This window comes from Hemiscyllium ocellatum, chromosome 37, assembly GCF_020745735.1.
Source record: "Hemiscyllium ocellatum isolate sHemOce1 chromosome 37, sHemOce1.pat.X.cur, whole genome shotgun sequence".
NCBI lineage: Eukaryota > Metazoa > Chordata > Chondrichthyes > Orectolobiformes > Hemiscylliidae > Hemiscyllium > Hemiscyllium ocellatum.
The window spans coordinates 19,910,489-19,935,727 of NC_083437.1; the positions used below are offsets into that span (position 1 = coordinate 19,910,489).

Consider the following 25,239-nt stretch of genomic DNA (forward strand, 5'->3'; position numbering starts at 1 on the left):
AAAACTCAACAGGTCTGGCAGCATCTGTGGAGGGAAATCAGAGTTAACCTTTCAGGGCCAGAACAGAGAGGTCAGAGTCCTCACTGTGGCTGCTCCCTCTGCTGCATAGGCCTGCGGCTCTGGAATTCTGTCTAAATCGCTGCAGGTTATTACTTTCGTTTTCTTTAGGACACACCTGAAAGAGCCCGATGGCTAATCTCATAAGTGAGTCCAGAACAAGGGGACACTCCAAATTGGGTCACCCTTTTAGGAGAGATATTGAGAAATTTTCTTCTCAAAGTTTACGCAACTTTGGTAGACGCAGGGTCACTGTATCTTATTAAAGTGGAATTAGATTCTTTTGGCAAGAAAATCAAAGTATATTGGGATAGATGAGAGTGTGGAATTAAGACCACAATCAGTTCAATCATTATCTGACTGAATGGTCTCCTTTTGCTCCTAAATTAGATGTTTGTAAGACTTTAGCCATCTACCTGAATTATAGTTTTGTGATTAATTAACAAAACTGACTTGATGATGCACCTGTGAAACACCTTGGGACATGTTGAAGGCACAATTAGTACAAGTTGATGTCCACTGTTTTTCACAAAGGCTGCTTGACCCGTTTTCAACATTTTGATCAAGTCTCAGCTTTTGTAGTTGATCTCTATTTATGGAATTATTGATAAGAAATCTGTATCATTATTGAAAAAGAAGGCAAATGACCAAAGTTCAGGCACGATTATGCTTCCAAAACATCCAGGTTATCCTCCTCTTCATTAATTCATTGCGCCCACATGATCTTTCCCCTCATCTTTAGATTCCTTAATGGCCTCCAACTGGTCTCTGCATTGCTTTATGTGCGTACGCTCCAACCCAGCATGTTCATGAAGTAGAAGCCTTCAACAGCCTCTCAAGAAATAAGACTCCATCATCCTTTCTCTCTTTTACAAACCTCCTGAAAACCCCCCATTTCCATTCAGCTTCCCATCACTCCTTCAAATCCCCTCTTTCCCAACTCAAAGTCAACAGTCATTACACCAATCAGCAATGCACTTGAGATTATTATGTTAAACGGAGCTATGGAACCACATTGTTGTGGATCCAGATTTAATTCCCAGTTGAAGCATGTGAGCTGTCTTTTGTCAACAATCCTTCTTCACAAAGGGAAGCTTCAAAGATCAAACAGCAACTTGGCCGGAACACTATATCACTGCAAGGCATAGTGGAGGCAGTTTTTAAAAAATGAGGAACAATGTGACAACTCTGTGTTTTGGATTTCAAAACCCTGAAACACCATTGCTAAAGGCTCTACAATAACCTAAGGCAGAGTAGGATTCACAAAAGCAAATCAGAATATTGGAGAAAGTGAGCTGGAAGTTGGAGAGCTGCAAAGGGAGGAAATTAAAGACACTGGAAGACTTTTTTTTAAACTAGAGATCAGGCAATTGTAGCCAAATGAGAGAAATTGTAGGGTCCAGATGACATGCCTCTAAATTAGTTTGTACGGTCTATAAACAAAGACAAATGAAGCCTAAAGATAAAGAATACATTTCTCTAACACTTCTTTTATCCTCTGCTGTTAATTGCTGTAACTCCTTCACTTCTATAAGCCCTAGGATACCCCGTCAGCCAAACTGCTGAGGCAGAGTGGATTGGAGATGTGATGTGCCTGTGACTGTACTGGTTGGCACATAGGCATTTATAGCCAGAACTTGCGAATGATCTATCTGCTGTGTGGCTAGCACTCTCTCATCAAGGCTCTGGCGTGGATCTGTCTGAAACCAGTGACCATGGAGGCATCATGTCCTTCCCTCTGGTGATCTATAACCATGTACGTTGTGACTGGAACTCCCAAGGAGTGAAGTATCAGGAGGTGTTGCAATAGATTTTTCTCCCTTACTCAGTTGGAGTATATTTTACTCGTATATTGGATCCAGACTCAGAATGGATTTGAAATCCTGAGCGTGAGAATGGGATTGCTGTAGGGCCAATGAAGGGGTTCCTATTCGGGTCAGTCCAAAGCACAGTTCCATCCTCCACACTTCAGAGTGGAGTCCTGTTAATTTTGATAATTGTTTGCTGTCCCTGAGTGCAATGACCCATATTACCCAGGCAGGTTACTACTGTAGGAGCACTGCTGGTGAATAATCAACCCGAATGCTGTTCTCACCCAGCTTTCCCACTCCCCTTCCAGCAGGATGTGCTCAGCAGTGACAAGTGTGAACTCAACTTTGTTTTTTCTCACCCTTCCCCGTGGAGATTGGAGACTGGACTGTGATGCCTCTGAAGTTAGAAGTTTTATTTATTCATTGGGATGTGGGTGTCACTGATGAGCCCAGCATTCATTGCCTGTCTGAGTGCCTTTGAACTGTAAATTGTGAGGGCCATTTCAGAGGGCAATTAAGCCTCAGTCATGTTGCTGTGGCCCTTGAGTCATATGGAGGCCAGACCAGATAAGGATGGCGGATTTTCTTCCCTAAAGTACATGGGTGAATCAAATGTTTTTTATTAATAGCAGTTGATCAATACAATGGTCACCATTTACTAAGAGTAACTTTCTGTTCCACCTGTATTAATTGAGCAGATATTCCTCCAGCTCCTGTAATGGGATTTGAACCCTTGAACTTGGGGGATGAGTCTGGGCTCTGGATTACTAGTCCAACGACATTACCACCGTCTCTCCATTTAAAACAAAATCTACCATAAGATACAGGGCCTTGGGTTTGAAGTAAGGGTTGGTGAGTGATTGTCTGGATGAAATAATATCTGAAAAAACCAGGAATTAAAAGCAAGTCCCAGTAAAAGTGACAGTGATAACTATCATTGATTGTTATTTTTTTTTAAAAAGATCAGGTTCACTAATGTCCTTTTTAGGGAAGGAAATGTGCCATCATTAACTGGTCCGGCCTACATGTGACTCCAGAACCGCAGCAGTGCAGCTGACTCCCACCCGCTCTCCAAAATGGCCCACAGAGCCTCTCTGCTCAGGGAAAATTGGGGATGGGCCACAAAACTTGGATAATTTGTGTTTTTCATTGAAACAGAAAGCATTTTGCCACTCAAATGTCTTGAAGCACCTGCAGGCATCATGTTGATCAACACAGCAGTGACTTTCTGCATAGGCAGATCCAATTAGTGGGCGAAAGTGAGGACCGCAGATGCTGAGATTAGAGTCGAGAGTGTGGTGCTGGGAAAGCACAGCATTTAGTAATTCACTCCCAGCACAGCACGTCACACAGCTTCAAGAAATGTAAATCTTTTGGGTTTTTTTTTCTTAACTGCAGTGATGGCCTAGATTTTATGGCCAGTATCAAAATTGCAGTGTTCTGACACTGACAAATTGCTGACATTGAACCATTCATCCGATTTAGAGGGTCATATAATTTCTCATTGAATTATTTTGAGTTTCTAAGGTGCAAATGACAGGAGTAAAATTTGGGGAAATCTGATATCCATCTCAAGCTTTAGATGGCAGTCTCTCTCAATGTGAATGCGTGGGTGTCACTTTACATTAAAGGTGATTACTTGGGAAAACCTTTCAACAAAGCTGAGCTCACCGTGAACATTCAAAACCAAATATTTGGAGTTAATCTGCCCACCCAGTTAATTGTTGGAATATCATACTGGGTCACAGAGAGATGAAACAGAGCATGCTTTTGCCTGCATGAAACATCGAGAGGCGCACAGTCTCCTTCCTTCTCTGTAGTCTCCTTCTGTGTCACCGACTCCGCTACCCCACTCTGCATTTCTTGGCCTCCGGAATCTCTGTCAGAAACGGCACCATTTGGACATACAAACCGCGATTTGAATTTCACCACTTTCGAGGTGGGAGCCTCCTGGATTATGCCCCCGACAACTTTTAATGAGGTGTGCATTGATCTGACTCGATCCAGCCCTGTTTAACGGACGAGGTTAAAATCTTACCCTACACCCCCACACAGTTCTTGTCACACTGAAAGCACACAGATTAGGGCTCTGTTATTTTTATAAACTGTCTGTTACTCACTCTTGGCCTAGGGAGATGCATGATCAGGAAGGAGAAAGCGAGGGAGTGCTAGGCGCTGTTAATGAGCTTATAGATTGAGCAGCTCTTATTTTTCTGAGTATGCATCCTAAACAGGTAGTTAACTGGACATAACGTATGTCTGCTTCGAGATCGATCTGCTGAAAAGGGATTGGGTGCTCTTGCTCACCGCAAGTTAACATAGAGTTACAGCAAGTAATTAGGAAAGCATAGGGTCAAAGGGTGTGGTGCTGCTCCTCGGATGCTGCCTGACCTGCTGTGCTTTTCCAGCACCACACTCTTCGACTCTGATCTCCAGCATCTGCAGTGCTCACTTTCTCCTAGACAATGACGTCGGGCCTTGGTGAGACCATGGCTGGAGTATTGTGGACAGTTTTGGTCTCCTTGCTGAAGGAAGAAAGTATTTGCCGTAGTAAAACTGCAATGAAGGTTCATCAGACTAACGCCTCAGATGGTGGGAATGCCCCGATGAGGGAGCCCTTAGTCTGGAGGGATTGTCTTATGAGCAAACGTTAAACCAGTTGGGACTCTACCCACTGGAATTTAGAAGAATGAGAGGTGATCTCGTTGAAAAATATAAGATTTTTAACGGGCTTGACAGGGTAAATGCTGAGAGGATATCTCCTCTCGTGGGAGAGTCGAGGACCTGAGGGCACACACTCCGAATTAAAGGGCACTAACTTAAGACCGAGGTGACAGACTGCTGGAGAAACTCAGCAGTGTCTATGGGGAGAGAAACAAAGTTAACAGGAACTGGTCTGATGTGGATCCTGGTTACTGGTGAATCTTTGGCAAGCACTTGTTTTTCTCACTGTTTGCTGTGTCGAACCTTTGAAAGAAACACCTTTCTACTTGCTGAAAATTCCCATGACCCCTGTGCCTCGCAGTCCCGGTCTTTTTTTATTCACTCTGGTGCTATTGTTTCCATTGCCATCTCGACAGCTGTGACTCGAACAGCTATCATCGAGGGAGTTCCTGGGCTGCAGTTTACATTTCAAATTCAACTCTGTCTCTCTGAAGGCAGCTGCCTCACGAAGTATAAGTGTCAATACAATAGGCGATCTCAGAGCAAGGTGTGCTATCGAAACCACAGGGTTTGTGAGTAAATCTAGTTTGATATCGCACCACACACTTGCTACTTAGTCAATTCTGGCCTGCCTGCTGTAGGAAAGATATTGTGAAACTTGGTTCTGCAAAGGTTTCAGAAGAGATTCAAGGATGTTGCTGGGGTTGGAGGATTTCAGCTACAGGGAAAGGCTATGTAGGCTGGGGCTGTTTTCCCTGGAGCATCAGAAGCTGAGGGGTGACCTTATTGAGGTTTTTAAAGTCACGAGGGGCATAGATGGGGTAAATAGAGAAGGTCTTTTCCCGAGATGGGGGAGTCCAAAACTAGAGGGCTTGGGTTTAAGGTGAGAGGAGAAAGGGACCTGAGGGGCAACTTTTTCACGCAGAGGGTGGTGCTAGAATGGAATGAGGGAGGCTGGGGACAATTATGAAATTTAAAAGGCATCTGGATGGGTACATGAATAGGAAGGGATTAGAGGGTTATGGGCTAAGTCTTGGCAAATGGGACTAGATTAGGTGGTGACATCTGGTCAGCATGGACGAGTTGGACCAAAGGGTCTGTTTCCATGTTGTATAACTCTGACTCTAACTGACTGATGGTTTCTTTGGGTGGTCCTAAGCTGTTTTGTTTTTCTGTATTATAAGAACTTATGAACAGAGGAGCAGGAGGGGGGCCTTGCTGCTCCATTGAATACCATCATAGCTGACCTCACCTTGGCCTCAACTCCACTTCCCTCCCCACTCCGTGTAACCCTTCGACCCATTACTAACTATAAATCCATCCATCTACTTGCATTTATTTGGTGTCTCAGATTCCAGGACCCTGTGAGGTCGCGAGTTCCATTGATTCTCCAGCCTTTGCGAGAAGTGATTTCTCCTCACTGCAAGTTTTGTTCTGACATTTTTGCTTCTCCCAGTTGGCATGAAAAGATGAAGGCTCAGGATTTCACTTTTCTCCACTTTATCCAATGATTCCCGCAGGAAAAGCCTTTGATAGTTGGCAATGTCAACCTGTGACAGTCCAGCTCACTCCATTTGTCACCTCCCATTGACCTACTGACAGAGCAGTCACTATTAAGGCAAAATGGAGCTGGGTCTTGGATTACCTTCTGACCCTCCCAACTGGCACTGCCCTTTAAATTTCCTGAATTATTTTCAACACTGCATATTAATACTTACACTGATATAGTCCCTGGCCACGTTGTTCAAACCTCACCAACTGTTCACGTTGTTTAACATCCAGGAATTGGCATTCTGTTGACTTCAAGGTTTGAGTCAGTCCCTGAAGGTTCACATCTGAACCATTCAATTAAATCAGCGACTCTTGGGTGTGTTCAAGATGGGAGAGGGAAACTGATTTTTGGCAACAGTAAATGTGAGCAAATGTGGGATTTTCTGGAGGAGCATGTGGATTTTGGAGGTTGATGGGGTCGGGTAAAGTTGTAGGGATGGGGAGGGGGTGAGAAAACGGTGGAATTGGATTTCGAGGCTGATCATTTTTAAAATGGTCACATTGCTGAACAAAGAGCCAGGGTCATAGGTTAGCAGGGCTTGTGTGAGTCAGGATAGAGAGAGCAAAGTGTTGGGCGAGTGGTCAGGATGGGGTTAGCCTGCAGAACAATGGAGTCTGAGGGAGAAACTGGATCTGCTTTGGTTCCACATTTGGGAATAGAGAGCAAAACTTTTAAAATAATGGATCCATTTGGCCACTTCCTCTGTTCGCAGCTGAGATCTGGTTTGGTTTGGACGGTCTGGACTGTGAGGTAAAGGAACCTCACCCACCATCCTGTACAATTGTACCTTTGTGCCCTTGTATGTCAGTAATTGGTGACATCAGGAGCACCCCAGGCCTTTAGGTAGATTCTCTGCATTCCTACTGGGGCCACACGTGGAGAGAGAGCCACGTGGATCCATTTGAAATGTTTTTCTCTCCATTCCCAAATGGGCAGCAGTACTGCCCACACCATCTGGAGGCTACAGATTCAGTAGCCAGGTTTCAAAATGCAAACTAGGAAGAGACTTGGAGGAGGAAATGTTATGGTGAAGTGGGGGGGAAAGGAAAACAAGGTAGTGTAGGACAACTGGTTTGCTCTTTGAAAGGGCCGGGAAAGATTCAGTAGGCCGAATGGACTCCTTCCCGGCTCTGCTAACCTTGCTAGGGGGAGTGGGTGAGGAGTGGATGTGAGGTGGGGGGTTGGGAGGTGAGAGAGGGGTGATGAGGGGTGTGGGTGTGAGGGAGTTGAGGAGGAACACAGCTGATGTCAAGCCGTTATTGAGAAAGTGGCATCTCTTTTTCCAAATGGAGACACTTGTTGAGATTTTCTCTTGTCTGTCCTTTCCCAATCCCCCCCTCCCCCCACGCCACTGCCCGCTTGCTTCTCCAGTCGAAGGGGAATGGGTGGTCGGTGCTTCTCCTGCGCTCTGCCTGTGTCTGATACTGAGCTGGGTGTGTGTGATCTGTTGACAGTGCTGCTCCGTGAGGAGGTCTCCCAGCTCCAGGAGGAGGTGCAGTGGCTGCGCCAGATGAAGGAAATGCTGAGCAAGGAGCTGGAGGACTCGAATGTCGGGAAATCGGCCGAGATCCTTTCGGTGACTGAGCTGAAAGTGCAGCTTGCTCAGAAGGAGACCGAGCTGGCCCGAGCCAAAGAGGCCTTGCAGGGTGAGTGGACTTCATTTTCCTTCACGTGTTACCAGATTTGCTTTTCAACTCATCAAACCATTTGCAGGTGAGGGCACAGACCCAGGTGTGGTTCCCAGCCATAGAGAAGGGAAGAAAATAGGTTTAGAGTCGGCCATTCAGTCCATTGGCTCTGCTCTGATGTGCTTTGGGGTCGTGGCTGATCATCCAACTCTGTTCTGCCCTAGGAAGAGTCAGTGCAGTATTAGCCTGGGGAGTGGTCCGAGTGCTGTATCAGTGTTGAGCCGCCTGAGACAGTGAAGGCTAATGCATCAGGGTTCACACTCCTGGCTACTGTCCAGTCACTGCACAAGCTGCACTTTGGTTGAGTTCCCTGTAAGAAGTAGATTACTTTAGAGAGGACATAACAGTTTATAGAGTGGCATGGTGGCTCAGTGGTTAGCACTGTTCCCTCCCAGCACCAGGGACCCAGGCTCGATTCAAGCCTCAGCCGACTGTCTGTGCGGAGTTTGCACGTTCTCCCCGTGTCTACGTGAGTTTCCTCCGGGTGCTCCGGTTTCCTCCCACAATCCAAAGATGTCCAGGTTGGGTGAACTGGCCAAGGGAAATGCATGGAGAGAGGGGGAGGGTCTGGGTGGGATGCTCTTTGGGGGGGTCACTGTATACTCGATGGGCTGAATGGCCTGTTCCCACGCTGTAGGGCTTCTGTGAGTATAGAAGTGAAGAGGTGCTTGTTCTGGAAAGTTATGAAGCTGAATGGGACGACTGCTGATCCTTGTTTTGATTTTAAACCGAAAGCACAAATTTTAAGATGTGAAGAATATTGTCACTCTTGTGTGACAACGTTACTTTACAAATAGAAATATGATTCTAAATGTGTTTCAGTGTGACTCACTGGAGCTCACCAGCGCCTCCTCCAGGGCAGCTAGGGGCAGGCAATAAAATGCTGGCCAGCCAGTGAGACCCACCTCCCATGAGTAAATAAAAGAAAATGCTACCACTGAGCAATGTAAAAAACAGGAACTGTCCTGAACAATATCGTTGTCACTCGGGGAGTTGGTAATTGTTCGACTGTTGGGCTCAAATGATTGTCTGTTGCTTCCCTGATCTAACATTGACCTTTCTCTGTAAATTCAGCTACAGGAAGGGAGCAAAGGGCAGGAATTCTGAGACCAGTGTGAGTGATTGTGACTTTTCAGTATTGAAGCCCCTTCACCTGATCAGCCCAAACTCGGATGAACTAATTTTGGAAGGACTAGGCGGAAGTGGGTACTGTAGATGCTGGAGATTAGAGTGGTGCTGGAAAAGCACAGCAGGTCAGGCAGCATCCGAGGAGCAGGAAAAATCAACGTTTCAGGCAAAAGCCCTTCATCAGTAAGGAAAGGTTTCCTGCTCCTCAGATGCTGCCTGACCTGTTGTGCTTTTCCAGCACCACTCTAATCTTAACTTTGAAAGATGGCAGTATATATATGTCGTTACTCTGGAATCTGAAGTTCCTTTTATTCAAGAGTGTAGTGAGGAACTCCATCTGCAGATTCTTTTCTCGTCTCTGTGCTGCGATGGAGGGTTTTACTGGACTGTAAAATTGGGAGCAGCAACATGACAATCCAGGGTGGAAAGGTGAACTGGAGTTGCAAGGTGGCGTGTGAGAGTCTGTCTGTCTGCATGTGAGTGTATGTTTACCTGCGTGTCATTGCGTGAAAACATTGGATGGTTCAGCTATGATGCTTCCCGTGGTCGAATTTCACCCCTCCCCCATCTGTCGTAAGTTTTCGATGTGAAAAGTGTCCATGAACTCATTGCTTGCAGAGCTAATGAGTCAGACCTTCAGAGAAAAGTAGGGATAGAAAATGGTAGTTCTGTTGTAAACAGCCACAGAATATAGTAGGTTTGGAAGGATGTTACAAATATCTCTCTATTTCTATCTTTGCTGCCTAGTACAGACACTGTAAAAGCTCAACATCTCTGAAAACAGTTGCAGGAGGATTGGGAGCGGTGGAGGGGGGAATAACTCCCTCCAAGAGCTGCCTGATCCTTTAATCTCCAATGATGTCTCATAAAGAACACCCATCAATCTGCTCCCTTTCCCTTTTCTACAAAGAGAAAAGGTTTCACAGGAACCTTAAAGCCGAGCAATCCCGTTTGATGGTATTTGTCACTTCAAGGAGACATTCTTGGGATAGTTGGGTCACTGCAAAGGTTCAGCCAAGAGACCAGTCTGTGAATTTAATGAGGAGCTGAATTTTTCTGAAGTGTTCCAGCTGCTACAGTATTAAACTGTTGTTGACCAAAATCCGATTTTTCGATCGAAAGGCAGTGCAGCAAAGTTAGCAAGGTCTTGGAACTCAGCAAGGTCTTAATGGGACAGAACTGGGAGCCCAGACACCATCTTGTGTGAGGTCTGAGCAACAAATTGGATGGCAATCTCTGTTTCAGCCGACACACACGACCTTCGGTGTAGTTTATGGAGCAGGACGTTACATCTTGCTGGAGTTGGACAAAGGGCTGAGAACTCAGGCAGATTCATGATCTCCATTCTCGCTCACTTGACATTGAGTGGGAACATATCTGGCTTGGTTTTGATCAATGAAGCCCATCCGTGTGGAGAGAGACCATTCAGCCCATTGAGTCTTCATCGACCCTTCAAAGAACAGCCCACCCCCAGCATGTTCCTGTAACCCTGCATTCCCATGGCTAATCCACCTAACTTAGACATCTCTGGACCCTATGGGCAATTTAGCATGGCCAATCCACCCAACCTGTACATCTTTGGACTGTGGGAGGAAACTGGAGCACCCAGATATGGGGAGAATATGCAAAATTCACACAAACAGTCATCCTAGGATGAAAGTGAATCTGGGTCCCAGGGGCTGTGAGGCAGCAGTGCTAACACTGAGCCACTGTGTTACCATTTTAATGATTAAAAGTTTGTTCCCATGACAGCCGTACCAAGGTTAAACCGACCCTCATGGTCCAGGTTTACATGTGATAACTGTCCCTGGGAGGTGGATTAAGTCACAGCGTAAAACCCACAGCACAGTTGCTGCCTTCAAGAACGAAGAACTGTTTAAAACCATTTCAACGTACTTTGTCTTTATGACAATAAAACACCCCAAGGTGCCTCTCAGGATCGTGATCATGCAGAATATGACAGTGAGTGACATTAGAACATATTAGATCATAAATTATATGGCCAAATCTTTGGTCAGCGACCAGGTTTTGAGATGTGTCGTAAAGGATAAAAGCCAGGAGGAGAACTGGAGGGAGGGTTTTGTCGAAATGACTGCACGGATGGTCACAAGTGAGGGAGGGGTGAAAATCGATGCGACTTAAAACCAGACTGGGAGGGCTGCAGCTACCTCGGAGAGCGGTGCATTGGGTCACAGAGATGGACAGCAATATCCTGTTTGCCTCAGTCCTCCTCCCGGCTGCAAGCTGTGATCCAGTGGCAGCCAGCAGCAGGCTGCGGAAGGTTCTGGATATGCTGACTGTCCACACCCTGCCAGAGAGCCGCAGAGTGATCATGAGTCAAGACTCCCGGGCCCATTTGCCCCTTGTTCTGGAAGCTTCTTTGCTGGCTTCACTGAAGCTCTTTAACATTGCACGTGATTAATGTGAGAGTACACAAGCCAATGAACCCCTTGTGACTGCACAGCACTTCCATTTAATAAATATAAGTAGCCAGCCGTATTTGACATTAATTTATAGGGCTGTGTCATTTTCCCTGTTCCTCCTCTCTCTCTCTGTGTTCCATGTACTTTAGGCCATCCAGTTAACTATCCTGTCCAACTGAAGGCATTGCCTCACACTGCATACACTAGCTCAGCTCCCGCGTGAGTCCTCAGTGCAGCACTCTGATTCATCCTGACCCTTCTCTCAGATGGCTTCTACAGCAGAGATCACTTCTTAATAATCAGGACGGGCAAACGTGGCTGCTTTCTTCCTTCTGCCCAGCTCTAGCTCAGAACAAGGCCGCTGAGGCCAAATGGGTCTTTCCAGCAGAAACAGTCACCTGAGTGTAGTTTGAGAATTGAACACGATGTGCGTCCTGGTCACTAATCCTTCAAGGCAATGCCAAAATCTTTTCTCCAGGGTTGGGGAGTCCAAAGCCAGAGAGAATAGGTTGAGGGTGAAAGGGGAAAGATTTAAAAGACACCTAAGGAGCAACTTTTTCACACAGAAGGTGGTGCGTGTGTGGAATGAGCTGCCAGAGGAAGTGGTGGAGGCTGGTACAGTTACAACTTTTAAAAGGCATCTGGATGGGTATGTGAATAGGAAGAGTTTAGAGGGGTATGGGCCAAATGCTGGCAAATGGGACTAAATTAGGTTGGAGTGTCTGGTTGGTGCAGAGGAGTTGGGCTGAAGGGCCTGTTTCCGTGCTGTATGGCTCTATAACTTTGTATAATTGTTAAAGGAAGAAATGAACTTTTGCCAGTGTGAAACTCTGTATTTTCTTTTGCTGACAATCAGTACACCGTGTCATATTGTGAAGAGATTGAGGGTGATTTGTGACACCTTCAAGTAATGCTTAGGAATTGGCTTCCAGCCTCCAAATCCAGGACTCCGAGCTGAACTAACATCCATATCTACAGTAATTAATCTATAGCAAACTTGTTATTTCAACATTGTAGGTCTTCTTTCAATTCCTTCCTGTTATTCATCTGAGATAAGCTAATGACTGATATAAGAAAAGAGTAAAACAAAATTAACACCAAAATTAACAGCCAACTGTAGACTTAAGAAGTCTCCCATTCTGTGTGCAACAGTGGAATATATTGTCAAGACTACATTTCTAATCAATCTGTTCAGAGATGTTATTACACGCCTCTAGAGTGGGTGCGACTTAATTTCAAGCCTCCTGATTCAGAGACACTATCACAGCTTGATAAGACCCTCACTTTGAGGTTTTTTTCCTCATCACCAAATCACCTTTTATTTTTGATCTATTAACCCCCACCTGTAAATCACCAATGTTCCCCAATTGGTTAATTTATATTTAAAACCTATATAGGGTAATGAAGACCATAGATGTTGACATTTTGTGTTAAAGCGATCAAACAATTATCTATTTCCTGTGTTTTCCGAAAGAGTGGGGCTTGGGGAGTCCAGGCTGATCAACATCATGACTCAAAGTTTGTAAGAAGATTTGTAGCTCGGGCGCTCGTTGTTGTGGTTCTGTTCGCCGAGCTGGGAATTTGTGTTGCAGACGTTTCGTCCCCTGTCTAGGTGACATCCTCAGTGCTTGGGAGCCTCCTGTGAAGCACTTCTGTGATGTTTTCTACGGCACTTGTAGTGGTTTCAATCTGCCGCTTCCAGTTGTCAGTTCCAGCTGTCCGTTGCAGTGGCCGGTATATTGGGTCCAGGTCGATGTGCTTATTGATTGAATCTGTGGATGAGTGCCATGCCTCTAGTAGCCACACACGCAGATGACAAGCAACATGAATTCGACTGGGACAACACTACTATTATAGGACAAGCCAAACAGAGAACAGCCAGGGAATTCCTAGAGGCATGGCACTCATCCACAGATTCAATCAAAAAACACATCGACCTGGACCCAATATACTGACCACTGCAGCGGACAGCTGGAACTGACAACCGGAAGCGGCAGATTCAGACCACTATAAATGCCAGAGGAGAGATCACAGAAGCGCTTCACAGGAGGCTCCCAAGGATGTCACCTAGACAGGGGATGAAATGTCTGCAACCCAAATTCCCAGCTCGGCGAACAGAACCACAATGACATCATGACTACTTTGTTTCAGGAAGTGATAAATGAAATGTACTGAGTTTAATTCTATGATGTGGTATACTTTAACTTCCAGTAGGCCGCAGCAAAAGTTCCATGTGAAAAGCTTTTAGTTAAATTCTGAGCTAGTAGGGATTCGCTGAGAGTGAGAAAGATTGAGAAATTGGCTGAGTGATGGTGGTGCTGAGGTACAGAGAAGTGCTGAGTGTTTGTGTGAAGTGAGGAGGTGAGATGGTGGCCAGTGCTTAATCTTCAAACTGAGTCTAAATTACATAAGTGGGCTGAATTGAGCAATTCAGAGTACATCACCGACAATTGTAGATGATGCCAAACTCAGAGCAGCAGTGGGTTCAGAGGTGGCACCACAGAAATGACAGTGATTTATGTAAAAATATGTAGTCAGTCAGAACAGTAGAATTTGAAGGTGGAATGCAGTCAAGTGTAAAATACTGCATGCATGGAAAAAAATAAACAATGTGCATAATCGAGGATTTGAGTGATCCCTCTGGACTTGGCACTCAGCGCACCAATCATTACAGAGCAACAATCAGCAAAGCCAAATGATTGTTGAGTCACATTGTTAATACGGAATAGAGCGATTCTAAGGAAGTGAACAGTACGTTTGATCAAACTGCGGCTTGAATATTGTGTTTATTTTGAGGTACCATACAGAAGGTAGTCACTTGTGAACTGCAGACTGTGTAGTGAAGGTGGGGCTGATCCCCAGTGTCAAAAGATTTGAATTTATGAGGGAAGACTGGGGAAACATGGGCTTTTCCATCTAGGCTGGGAAAGCTGGTCTCTAAAGTCATGTAATGCATTTAAACAAATTGAAAAGATAAATGTGGATTTTTCTTTTTAAAATTGAATTGCGATAGGGATCAGAAGATATTCGATAACGTGAAGAGCGAATTTGAGACCAAAGTCAAGAAACCTTTCTCCTTGTGAAAGCAGGGGGTTTTGACTCTGTGCCCGAAAAACAGGAGAGATTGCCAGTTTTGCAGTTCTTTCCTGTTCTGCACTGGTGTCCAACAACAAGTTTTCTCCCAAAAGGTTGTCAATGTGTGGAATAGACACTGGACAACACTGGAAGCAAAATCTCATTCGAGAAACTTTTGGATATATCAATGGGGCAAGTTCGCAGGTGGTTGGGTTCAGGTGGGCTGAATGGCCTTCCTTGTCCATAATTATCTGGTGATGCATGCGTGTGGCTGGAGTGCCTAGACCCTGTGGCCTTCCTGCCCAATGGCCTATTCAGCAATGATGCCAGTCAGTATGGTACTGATATAGACCAGGACGGTTCCCAGCTCCCACATTGGTCTCTGCTGAGCCAGATGTTGGTAGATGGACACCACTGGACTGGAGAGGTTGCAAATCCAAGCTCCCAGTGCCGATCAGTATCCAATATCGCCGCAAGACCCTCCCTTCGGGTTGTGGCTGTTAATGCTATACATTGGCCGTGATGTGACATGACATGACTGGATCAGGGAATATTTCCCAGCACGTAAACAGGCCATTTGGTCTATCAAGTTAGTGCAAGCAGTTTTTTTTCACAACCATTCTCCTTTTCATTCCAAAGATTCATCAGTTGTATTCCCTTTTTTTAAAAAAGAAATAAATAGTGGTTTGGAAAAGGATTCTAAGGATTCCAAGCGCCATCTTCCTAATCTCCACATTCAAAGCTTTTTTGCTGATGTCACGTAATTATCTTCCATAACCATCTCATCTACCAGTAGAAGCTGTCTCAGTTAAACCTATAAAACTCCTTGTATAATCCTGGGTTGGGCGGCTGTTCAGTTGGTTAGATGGCTTGTGTGTAGTTCAGAAAAGTGGTCACAACGCTGTTCCCGTTCTGAATGAGGCGTGCCCTTTCCCTGTGGAGTGTGGATGATTACTGACAAAACCCCCTGCCAAAGAAACCCCCCTCTGGATGAAATGTCAGTAAACAATGAGGCAAGACCCTGCCTTTGAATAGGGCATAATTGGAATCAGATCGTGAAGTTCTGGAGGTTCCCTTTGGGAATCTGATGGTTGACATTAATGGAGCTGCAGAGGGAAAAATAAGCAGCAAAACATTGTCACCCAGACTGCTGTCAACCTGAGTGACAGCTGTGAAATGAGCATCTTCAAATCTTCCCATTGTTCTTCAACTCAGTGACCAGAAAGCCTTGACTGAAATCAATGTTACCACACTCACTGAGGTGATTAATGGAAGCCATTCATTACTCAAACCAATCCACAGAATGTGAGCATAGACTGACTGCAGATAATATAGAGGATAACATCAGGCAGTAAGCAAGCTGTGGTTCTGTCGTTTCTTTATTAATATGCAGCTCTGAGCAGAGGGCACCAGCAGAAGGATAAAGCTAAGGAGAGATGACATAACATCCCTGTCTGTTGCACCACATTATTCAGCCATACCTTTCTTTGCCTGCCTCCTGTTCCTATTGATATGAATTATACCAGACAAAGGGACTGAGTCCCTTCTCTGTCACTCCTAAGTAACATGTCTCCAAGATTATCATCCTATTTGGGAATATAATCAGCTTCATTACCCTCTCTTCACCTATGGCTTCAAGTTCATTTCTATTTGTTGTCTGGAACAACAACAGTTTTTAAAAAGTCCCTGATTATTTTCTTTCTTCAAAGTTCACAGTCCAATTCTGTGTTCAAGCCATTCTGCTGAGGGTATCGCAGAACCCTACAGTGCGGAAACAGCCCATTTGGCTCATCCAGTCCAACTGAGCCTTTGAACAGCGTCCCACCCTCCCCTATCCCTTAACTGTGCATTTCCCATTGCCAATCCACCTAGCCTGCGATATCCCTGGGCGCAGTGGGGCAATTTAGCATGACCAATTCACCTAACCTGCACATCTTTGGATTGTGGGAGGAAACCAGAGCAGCCGGGGGAAACCCACACAGACACTGGGAGAATGTGTAAACTCCACTTAGACATTCGCCTGAGGCAGGAATCAAATCCGGGTCCCTGGCGCTGTGAGGCAGCAGTGCTAACCACTGAGCCTTTTATGCTTTTAATCTAGATTAACTCTGGTGAATGGTGAGACTTTATAAACTCTTCTCACTCAGCTGATCGTGGGGTGGAATAGTCAACACCCAGGGTTTAATCTCCTTTCTCATTTCCTCACAACCTCTCCTATCTACTCTAGTACACCATACGCTGGCCAGAGAAAGGCTCCCTTTGCACATTGTCCCCTCCTGAGGGACATTATTTAGATTTTCTAACGTGGGGAGAGCCATTATATTGTAGGTTGTAGACCTCTCTCTTCACCATGTGCCCAGTTTTCAGCAGGAGCTAATGGACAACAGCCAGCAGCACCAGCTGAATTATTTCCCCTCCTTGCCTATGATTTCAGTATTGCCAGCACAGCTCAACATAGGCTTGAGAAACCTCACTTTGTTCCCATTCAAGAGCCGCTTGGTTTAGTTCTTCTGAAGAACACTTGAGGCCAAGGGCACTGTGAGAAACTGAAAAGCAGCCCTTGTAACCTGCTCCCAATCTGAAGGACGTGTGGAGTAAATGATTACTCTGGAACTATTCAAAACACAGCAGCATTTACCTTCAACTTCTGACTGTGTGGTATCCATAGCAACTGGCAGGAGGATTGCATTGTCTCAATAATGGAGCAAGGCTGTGTATTCCGCATGAGCTATTATAACCACTCCAAGCCCATATGTAAAAGGGACTGCTGCACTGTATCAGTGATAGGTATGTGCAAATCTATAAAAACAAGCAGAGAACAGAGTTGTGTTGGTGTTGGTAGACCTCCTGTTAGCTGACCTTAACTGCATCCTTACTTCAGTGTGATGGGTGTACACCAGCAGTTCTTGCAATCCTGATGGAAAGGCATGCATTTATATAGCACCTTTCATGTCATCAAGGATGTCACAAAGCACTTTCTAGCTAGCATGATATCTTTTGAACAACCGTATAATGTTGTGATGTAGAGAACTCAGTGTCCGAATGGTACAATTCCACAACCAGGGAATGTGATACTGACAGAGCAGTAAAACCAGGACTCTGGGAAGAACCTGTCAGCTCTTTATGGAATAGTACCATGGAATGTTCTTCCACTGCACCTCCGACAGTGCAGTGCTCCCTCAGCATGGCATTAATGCATCAGCCTAATGTAAGTTCTCAGGTCATTGGAGTGGAATTCGATATTCTGACTCGGAGGGAGCAGTGCTGTCAGATCATAGATTTATTTTATTAGCAATAGCACCTACATTGACGTAGCATTCAGTAGCTTCATGAAAAATGGGATATGCGTCAATCCATGGCCATTGGGAGGAATTAATATGAGCTTGGACACAGCCCTGATGTATCTGTTTGCCAACAGCTTGCGCTCTTAAATCAAACCTTGCTCACATTCCCAACTGAGACCAGATTGCAGTACTGTATTTACATTCCCATCCAATTTGATCATTCTGTCTCTGCCATGCTGCGAATCACTGCACTTGCTTCTCGGTCACTCACGGTTGTACCCGTTCGGTCCAGCTGCAGTAATGCAGCTGTTGGAATCATCCCAGGACACGGTTAGGTGAACAGTTTTACTGAAGGAATGCCATTTGGGACAGGTATCTCCATTTGAGAGTAGACACTAAACACCCCAGCTTGGGGTGGGCCTTTAATATCCAGGACCTCTTCATTAAATGACTCTGCCTACTCAATGGGTGACGTACGTTAAAATTCCCTTTTTTGAATTTATTGTATAAGAAGACAAGAAGGGCTGTCTGGAAGTTTCTCCTTTCTCTGTTGCTTACTGTCTGGTAGCAGTACACTGTAATGTTTATTGCCCATTTCGATTTCTATCACCGGATACTTCCAGAAAGTTTCATCACTTGACCTGCCTCCAATGACCCCATGGAATCAAACAGCCACACTTTCCTCCTCAATCATATAATCACTGAGAGCATTTGATTTTATTCTTAGCTATGCCTAGGGCATTCATTGCTAACTCCTAGACACTTCGAGTCCAATGTTCCCTTTAATGTTTTTTTTGTTTCAAATTATTTGGATGATATGGTGTCAGGTCGCCACCCCCTTTCTAAGTGTTTTACTACAACCCCACACACAGCAGGTTGAAGGGGCTGACTTGTGAGGGGACTGTTAGGCTGCGCAATTTCAGCCCATGAGGAATATCTCCCAGGATAATCCTGGAGGGTTGGTAACTCTGTGTCTGTTACTCCATGTTCCATTTGTCTGGTTACTTTTGCACATAGCATCTCATGAGGTTTTATTACACCGAAGACATTTTCTAATTCCTGTGCTTTCTTCAGAGGCAGTCCCTGCCCTCTTTCCTTCAATTAATGCTGTCCATGTGGCAGTGGTGCTTCAGTAATAGTGTTAGGGTTTGTGACATTAAGGGAAGTAGAACAGAGGAGAGAAAATTTTCAAATATAATGAAGGCGATGGACTGTTGCAACAGTCTGAGAATCAAATTCATCGTTCAGAGTGATTTCCTTCTCCACACTGGGAAAAGAAAGCGGAATCTGCAGACTTCCTTTGTCTCCTCGGCATATTTGAGGAAGACTTGCCTTTATTGGGCAGTGGGCCCTGGGTATAGGAGTTGTGACATCATGTTGCAGCTGTACAGGACATTGGTTACTTTTGGAATACTGCCTTCAGTCTGGTTTCCCTGTTAGCGGAAAGATGTTGTGAAACTTGAAAGGGTTCAGAAAAGATTTACAAGGATGTTGCCAGGGTTGGAGGGTTTGAGCTATAGGGAGAGGCTGAATAGGCTGGGGCTGTTTTCCCTGGAGTGTCGGAGGCTGAGGGGTGACCTTAAAGAGGTTTATAAAATCATGGGGGATATGGACAGGGTGAATGGTCAAGGTCTTTTCCCTAGGGTAGGGGAGTCCAGAACTAGAGGGCATAGGTTAAGATGAGAGGGGAAAAATTTAAAAGGGACCTAAGGGGCAACTTTTTCACACAGAGAGTGGTGTGTGTATGGAGTGAGCTGCCAGAGGGAATGTTTGGAGCTGACACAATTACAACATTTAAAAGGCATCTGGATGGGTATATGAATAGGAAGAATTTCAAGGGGCGCGGGCCAAGTGCTGGCAAATGGGACTAGATTAATCTCTAGGATACCTGGTCGGCAAGGACAAGTTGGACCGATGGGTCTGTTTCTGTGCTGTGCACCTCTATGACTGCAAACTCCATTTGCCACTTCTCGGCCTGTTGGCCCATCTGATCGAGGTCCCTTTGTACTCTGAGATAACATTCTTCGCTGCCCGTGACACCACCAAATGTGGTGGGTCTCGGATGAGAGTTTGAGAAAAGACTGTGACTGTAAGAGTTGTCGCTTTGTGGCTTTATCAAAAGGAACTGCTTCAGGAATGTCCAGGCTGAGGGAGCCATTTCGGTACGTTTCATTGGAAACATTTACACAGATCCCCTTGTCAACTGACCAGGGGCTGGGGGCAGCAGCTACTGTGGCTGTCAAAGCAGCACCCCAAATTCTCATCTCTCAGCTTTATGGCCTCATACAGAGTGAGCTAGCGCGATGACCTTGGTGCAGATTCAGATTGTGTTTTGAAAGAGACAATGTCCTATACGTTTGCATCATGAAATAATGCTTGAATAATAAATGATCGATCACATGTTTTAGCAGGTTGGTCCCGCCCCCAGGCTCTCTGAGCTCCTCCTCCCGTGACTGTTTTTTAAACAGAGCCCAGACATTAAATGAGGCATTTACAGGATTGGGAACCATCGAGAGGGCAAAGCTCTTGTTTCATGGTTCGAGCCTATGGTTTACCATGTAATGATTTTACTTCAATGTCATTGGAGAAATGTGACCTGCATAGTTCAAATCCCTAACACAACTAACATGAAATGAAATGAACTGGTAGCCTGATTATCTTGTCTGATTAATTCTTTATCCACTTTCTAATTTGGTTTGATCAATGGAGTATATAATTACCAGGCCACTCTCCAACCACTGTACACTCCATTTAATGATTCAACCACAGCTGTATTTGTGCTCTGTTACGGAGACCTACTATCTGTAATTGGATCTGGTAGAAAGGATGTATAATTAGCTGAGTCCCCCCCACCCCCCACCAACGACTCTACAGCCCATTAGTGTCAGGGTACAGACATTGTTTCTGTCAGTTTGACAGAAAACCCTGTATGTTTGAATGTTTCTGCTGCTTCATGGAGTTCCAATCATCATTCCTATTGATTCGAGTCCAGTAAATGAGTCTGGGCTGGGTTTGTCCAATTTATTTGGGTTTTAGATGGCCCACTTATGGACTGCTCAGGGATTGGTGCTGTTTAATTTTAAAGCAACTTCAAGCACTCATTTTATAGCCCTGCGCTGTTACTGCTCGTGTCCGCAAGCCAGCACACACTGCAGGCTCTGATAGTAAGCATCGTTGAGATCTTTGTAGTGGGTATCACTGCAGAGGAGAAAGTGAGGACTGCAGATGCTGGAGATCAGAGCTGAAAAATGTGTTGCTGGAAAAGCGCAGCAGGTCAGGCAGCATCCAAAGAGCAGGAGAATTGACGTTTCAGGCATGAGCCCTTCTTCAGGAAGGGCTGAAGGGATTCCTGAAGAAGGGCTCATGCCCGAAACGTCGATTCTCCTGCTCTGTGGATGCTGCCTGACCTGCTGCGCTTTTCCAGCAACACATTTTCATCCCTGCAGAGGCCAGAGCAATTCAGCAATGGTTGTGTATTTTCTGTGTATCCGTAACAACAGTGTCTTCAACGTAGGAGCAGCACACATGGGTCACAAAGAAAAACAGCATTTATGTAGCACCTGCTGCAGCCACCAAATATCTGGCGGAGTGGACTCGATGGGCCGAATGGCCTTACTTCCACTCCTATGTCTTATGGTCTTAATGGCCAGCTGAAGCACAATCACTGTTCCGCTAAGCCAACCCAATGCGCGCACACAGGCGCGGAGGTATATGCGTGCCAAGTTAGAGAAATCGATCCTCGAAGGGATAGTCAAAAAGCTGGTAGAAAAGGTGAAGGTTTGCGGATCAGCGGGTGGAGAGATGATTGGACAGGCTGATTGGTGCAGGTTAGGTGTGACCTGGTGTTTACTGTGGACGGAGGATAGGGGGCTGGCCAAGGGAACAGCAGGGGGATAGTGGAGCCTGCAGGTGGAAGCCTGGCCTGAGCTGGGCACATGCCTCCTCGAACTCCTGTGACTCCCTCCCCGGTAGCACTGCAGGAACACCTTTTACCAGACGGCAGACTGCAGAGGTCCAAGAGGGTCACTTAATGCCGTGTTCTTGAGGCTAATAAATGAGAGGAGCAAGCCTGTTCCTCAGAATTGTTTCTGTTTTCAATGTCGCTGGGGCAGGTAGACGAAGGTAAGGGCCAGGGCTGCGTGGAGGTGCAGGAATCCAAATGCCTGATTCTGTCTTGAAGTGGGACTGGGATGGAGAGAGAACTGGCACAAGAGGGTGTGGAGCTTTAAGCCAGGGGACAAAGATGATTTTAACCTTCTTGATGCTCAGCTGGTGGGAGCTGTGGCCTGTTGGAGAGTGGATGTGTAAAAGGCAGCGAGGGAACACCAGGGTGTGCATATGGAAGCTGATCACATCTACACACTGTGTACTCCTTTGGGACAATAGGGGGATGTAGCTGAGGAGGAGGACGAGGATAAAATGCAGATTCCTGGCTTGGTCAGGAAAGTGGTCTCTGGGAACGCTACAGAGGGAGCCGCAGCCATTGCTGGATGTCCTCTGGCTATGAGTGGAACAAAATGAGGCTGGTCCCCAAGAGTTGGTAAACCGAGGGAGAGACATTTAGAGGAGGCTAGTGGATGGTCATCGATGCCAAATGATGGCGAGACGTTGAACAGAAAGCGAAAGTTTTTTCTCCCCCCAATATGGTGGCAATCACAACTTTGTAGTGCTGGGTGGATACTGAACTGTGGAGGGCTTTGCAAAATGGGGAGGGGGGAGAATGCTGAGTATTTTGGGGTAACAGGATTGTAATCGGAAAATGCAATCTACTCAAAGATTGCAACAGATTGACAATTGAGTTCAGTTCCACAACGTAGGTTGCATTATTCAAATCACCACCCAGTCCCAAACCTGCAGTTGTACTCAAATCGGATTACAGAGGGAGCTAAACCAAGCTACCCAGGGCGATTTGTACAAATCCTGATTTTTGGTAAATGAGATCTGCCTAATCATCTTTCACGAATGATTTAATCTGTAAGACCAGTTACTGAATAGGAACATCTGTGTCCAATAATTAGCAGCCCTAATATTGTGCAAGCTCAGGGGCCTTTGTGACACAGTGGTAATATCCCAGCCTCTGTGCCAGGAGGCCCAGGTTCAAGCCCAACCAACTCCAGATGTGTGTCAACTGGTTGGTCACATCTATCCCTGAAAGCAACACTGTCTATGCATATGCTCCGCGCAAGTGAAGACAGAGACATTACTCAGGTTGATGGTTCTTGTGCAGTGATAGTGTCCCTACCTCTGGGCAATGAGGCCTGGTTTTGAGTCCCACCTACTCCAGAGGTATGTCAGAATGTCAGTAAACAGATTTCTTAGTAAATATCTTCTGTTACAGAAGCTGTTACTGTACATGACATAGACTTTAAGTTACCGTGAATTATTTTAAATTGTCTATTCCAAAACAAGAAACAGAGGGTATTGAAGACAAAAGCCACACAGATTGGGACCGCAGCCTGATTCCCCATTTATGCTTTAACCGGCTACACAATTCCAAGTCTGTCTTCTTCAGCTTCACATGATATACCTCTTTTTCAACTTTTAGATCTGCTCTGTCCTTTTCCACTAATAGGATTATGGTCGCTGGCCCCAGAGTGTTCCCCCACTGACACCTCAGTCACCTGGTTAGGCCACTTTTGGAATATTGCGTGCAGTTCTATTTTCCTTCCTATCGGAAGGATGCTGTGAAACTTGAAAGGGTTCAGAAAAGATTTACAAGGATGTTGCCAGAGTTAGGAGATTTGAGCTATAGGGAGAGGCTGAATAGAGTCATAGAGATGTACAACACGGATACAAACCCTTCGGTCCAACTTGTCCATGCCGACCAGATATCCCAACCCAATCTAGTCCCACTTGCCAGCACCCAGCCCTTATCGCTCCAAACCCTTCCATCGACATGGTTCCCCATGGTGGTTAGATCTCGTGGAATACAGGGAGAACTAGCCATTTGGATACAGAACTGGCTCAAAGGTAGAAAACAGAGGGTGGTGGTGGAGGGTTGTTTTTCAGACTGGAGGCCTGTGACCAGTGAAGTGCCACAAGGATCGGTGCTGGGTCTGCTACATTTTGTCATTTACATAAATGATTTGGATGTGAGAATAATTAATATAGTTAGTAATTTGCAGATGACACCAAAATTGAAGGTGTAATGGACAGCGAAGAAGATTATCTCAGATTACAACAAGATCTTGATCAAATGGGCCAGTGGGATGAGGAGTGGCAGATTGAGTTTAATTTAGATAAATGTGTGGTGCTGCATTTTGGAAAAGCAAATCTTAGCAGGACTTATACACTTAATGGTAAGGTCCTAGGGAGTGTTGCTGAACAAAGAGACCTTGGAGAGTAAGTTCATAGCTTCTTGAAAGTGGAGTCACAGGTAGATAGGATAGTGAGGAAGGTGTTTGGTATGCTTTCCTTTATTGGTGAGAGTATTGAGGACAGGAGTTGGGAGGTCATGTTGCGGCTGTCTAGGATATTGGTTAGGCTACTTTTGGAATATTGCATGCAATTCTGGTCTCCTTCCTATCGTAAGGATGTTGTGAAACTTGAAAGGATTCAGAAAAGATTTACAAGGATGTTGCCAGGGTTGGAGGATGAACAGGGAGAGGCTGAACAGGCTGGGGCTGTTTTCCCTGGAGTGTCGGAGGCTGAGGGGTGACCTTATAGAGGTTTACAAAATTATGAGGAGCATGGATAGGATAAATAGGCAAAGTCTTTTCCCTGGGGTGGGGGAGTCCAGAACTAGAGGCCATAGGATTAGGGTGAGAGGGGAAAGATATAAAAGGGACCAAAGGGGCAACTTTTTCACGCAGAGGGTGGTGCATGTTTGGAATGAGCCAGAGGAAGTGGTGGAGGCTGGTACAATTGCAACATTTAAAAGGCATCTTTTTATTAGGTATCTGAATAGGAAGGATTTGGAGGGATATGGGCCAAGTGCTGGCAAGTGGGATTTGATTAGGTTGGGATAGCTGGTCATCATGGACGAGTTGGACCAAAGGGTCTGTTTCCGTGCTATACATCTCTATGACTCTGTGACCCTCCATAGGCAACAGTTAATGCCTGTGTCATATCCAGCCTCCCTGTTTTTGGAGCCTCGTTGGCTCCCAATTGCCTGACACCTTCAATTTAAAATTCCACCCTTGAATTGAAATTGGTGATGGCATGATCCTTCCCTAACTCTGCTAACTCCCATCAGGTCTGGGTAAGGAGCTGATCATAAACCATCAGAGCAGAAGTGGTCTTTCCACCAATCTCCTCTGCTCTGCCTTTCGACATGATCCTGACTGACCTGATAACCCTTGACTCCACCTTCCTACCTTTTCCCATAACCCTTGATTCCCTTCCTGATTAAAAATCTGTCTTTTCTCAGCCTTGAATGTACTTCGTGACCTAGCCTCAACAGCAGTAGAGAATTCCACAGGTTCATCATCCTCTGAGGGAAGAAATTCATCCTCATCTCTGTATCAAAACGTGTGTCCCCTTACTCTGCAATTATACCCTTGGCCTAGACTTCCCTGTACACCCCATCAACACGCTCGCTCACTCACACGTTCTCAC

At 45.6% G+C, this 25,239-nt stretch overlaps 1 protein-coding gene across 8 annotated transcripts in view; it reads left to right on the top strand.

The window, feature by feature from the left end:
- LOC132833830 (kazrin-like) overlaps positions 1–25,239 on the top strand; it is a 704,169-nt gene that overhangs the window by 487,368 nt on the left and 191,562 nt on the right. For all 8 annotated transcript variants that reach the window (XM_060852461.1, XM_060852462.1, XM_060852468.1 and 5 more), the window contains one exon: positions 7,539–7,730. In XM_060852461.1, coding sequence (XP_060708444.1) covers positions 7,539–7,730 — 192 coding nt within the window. The remainder of the gene's footprint in view (positions 1–7,538; positions 7,731–25,239) is intronic.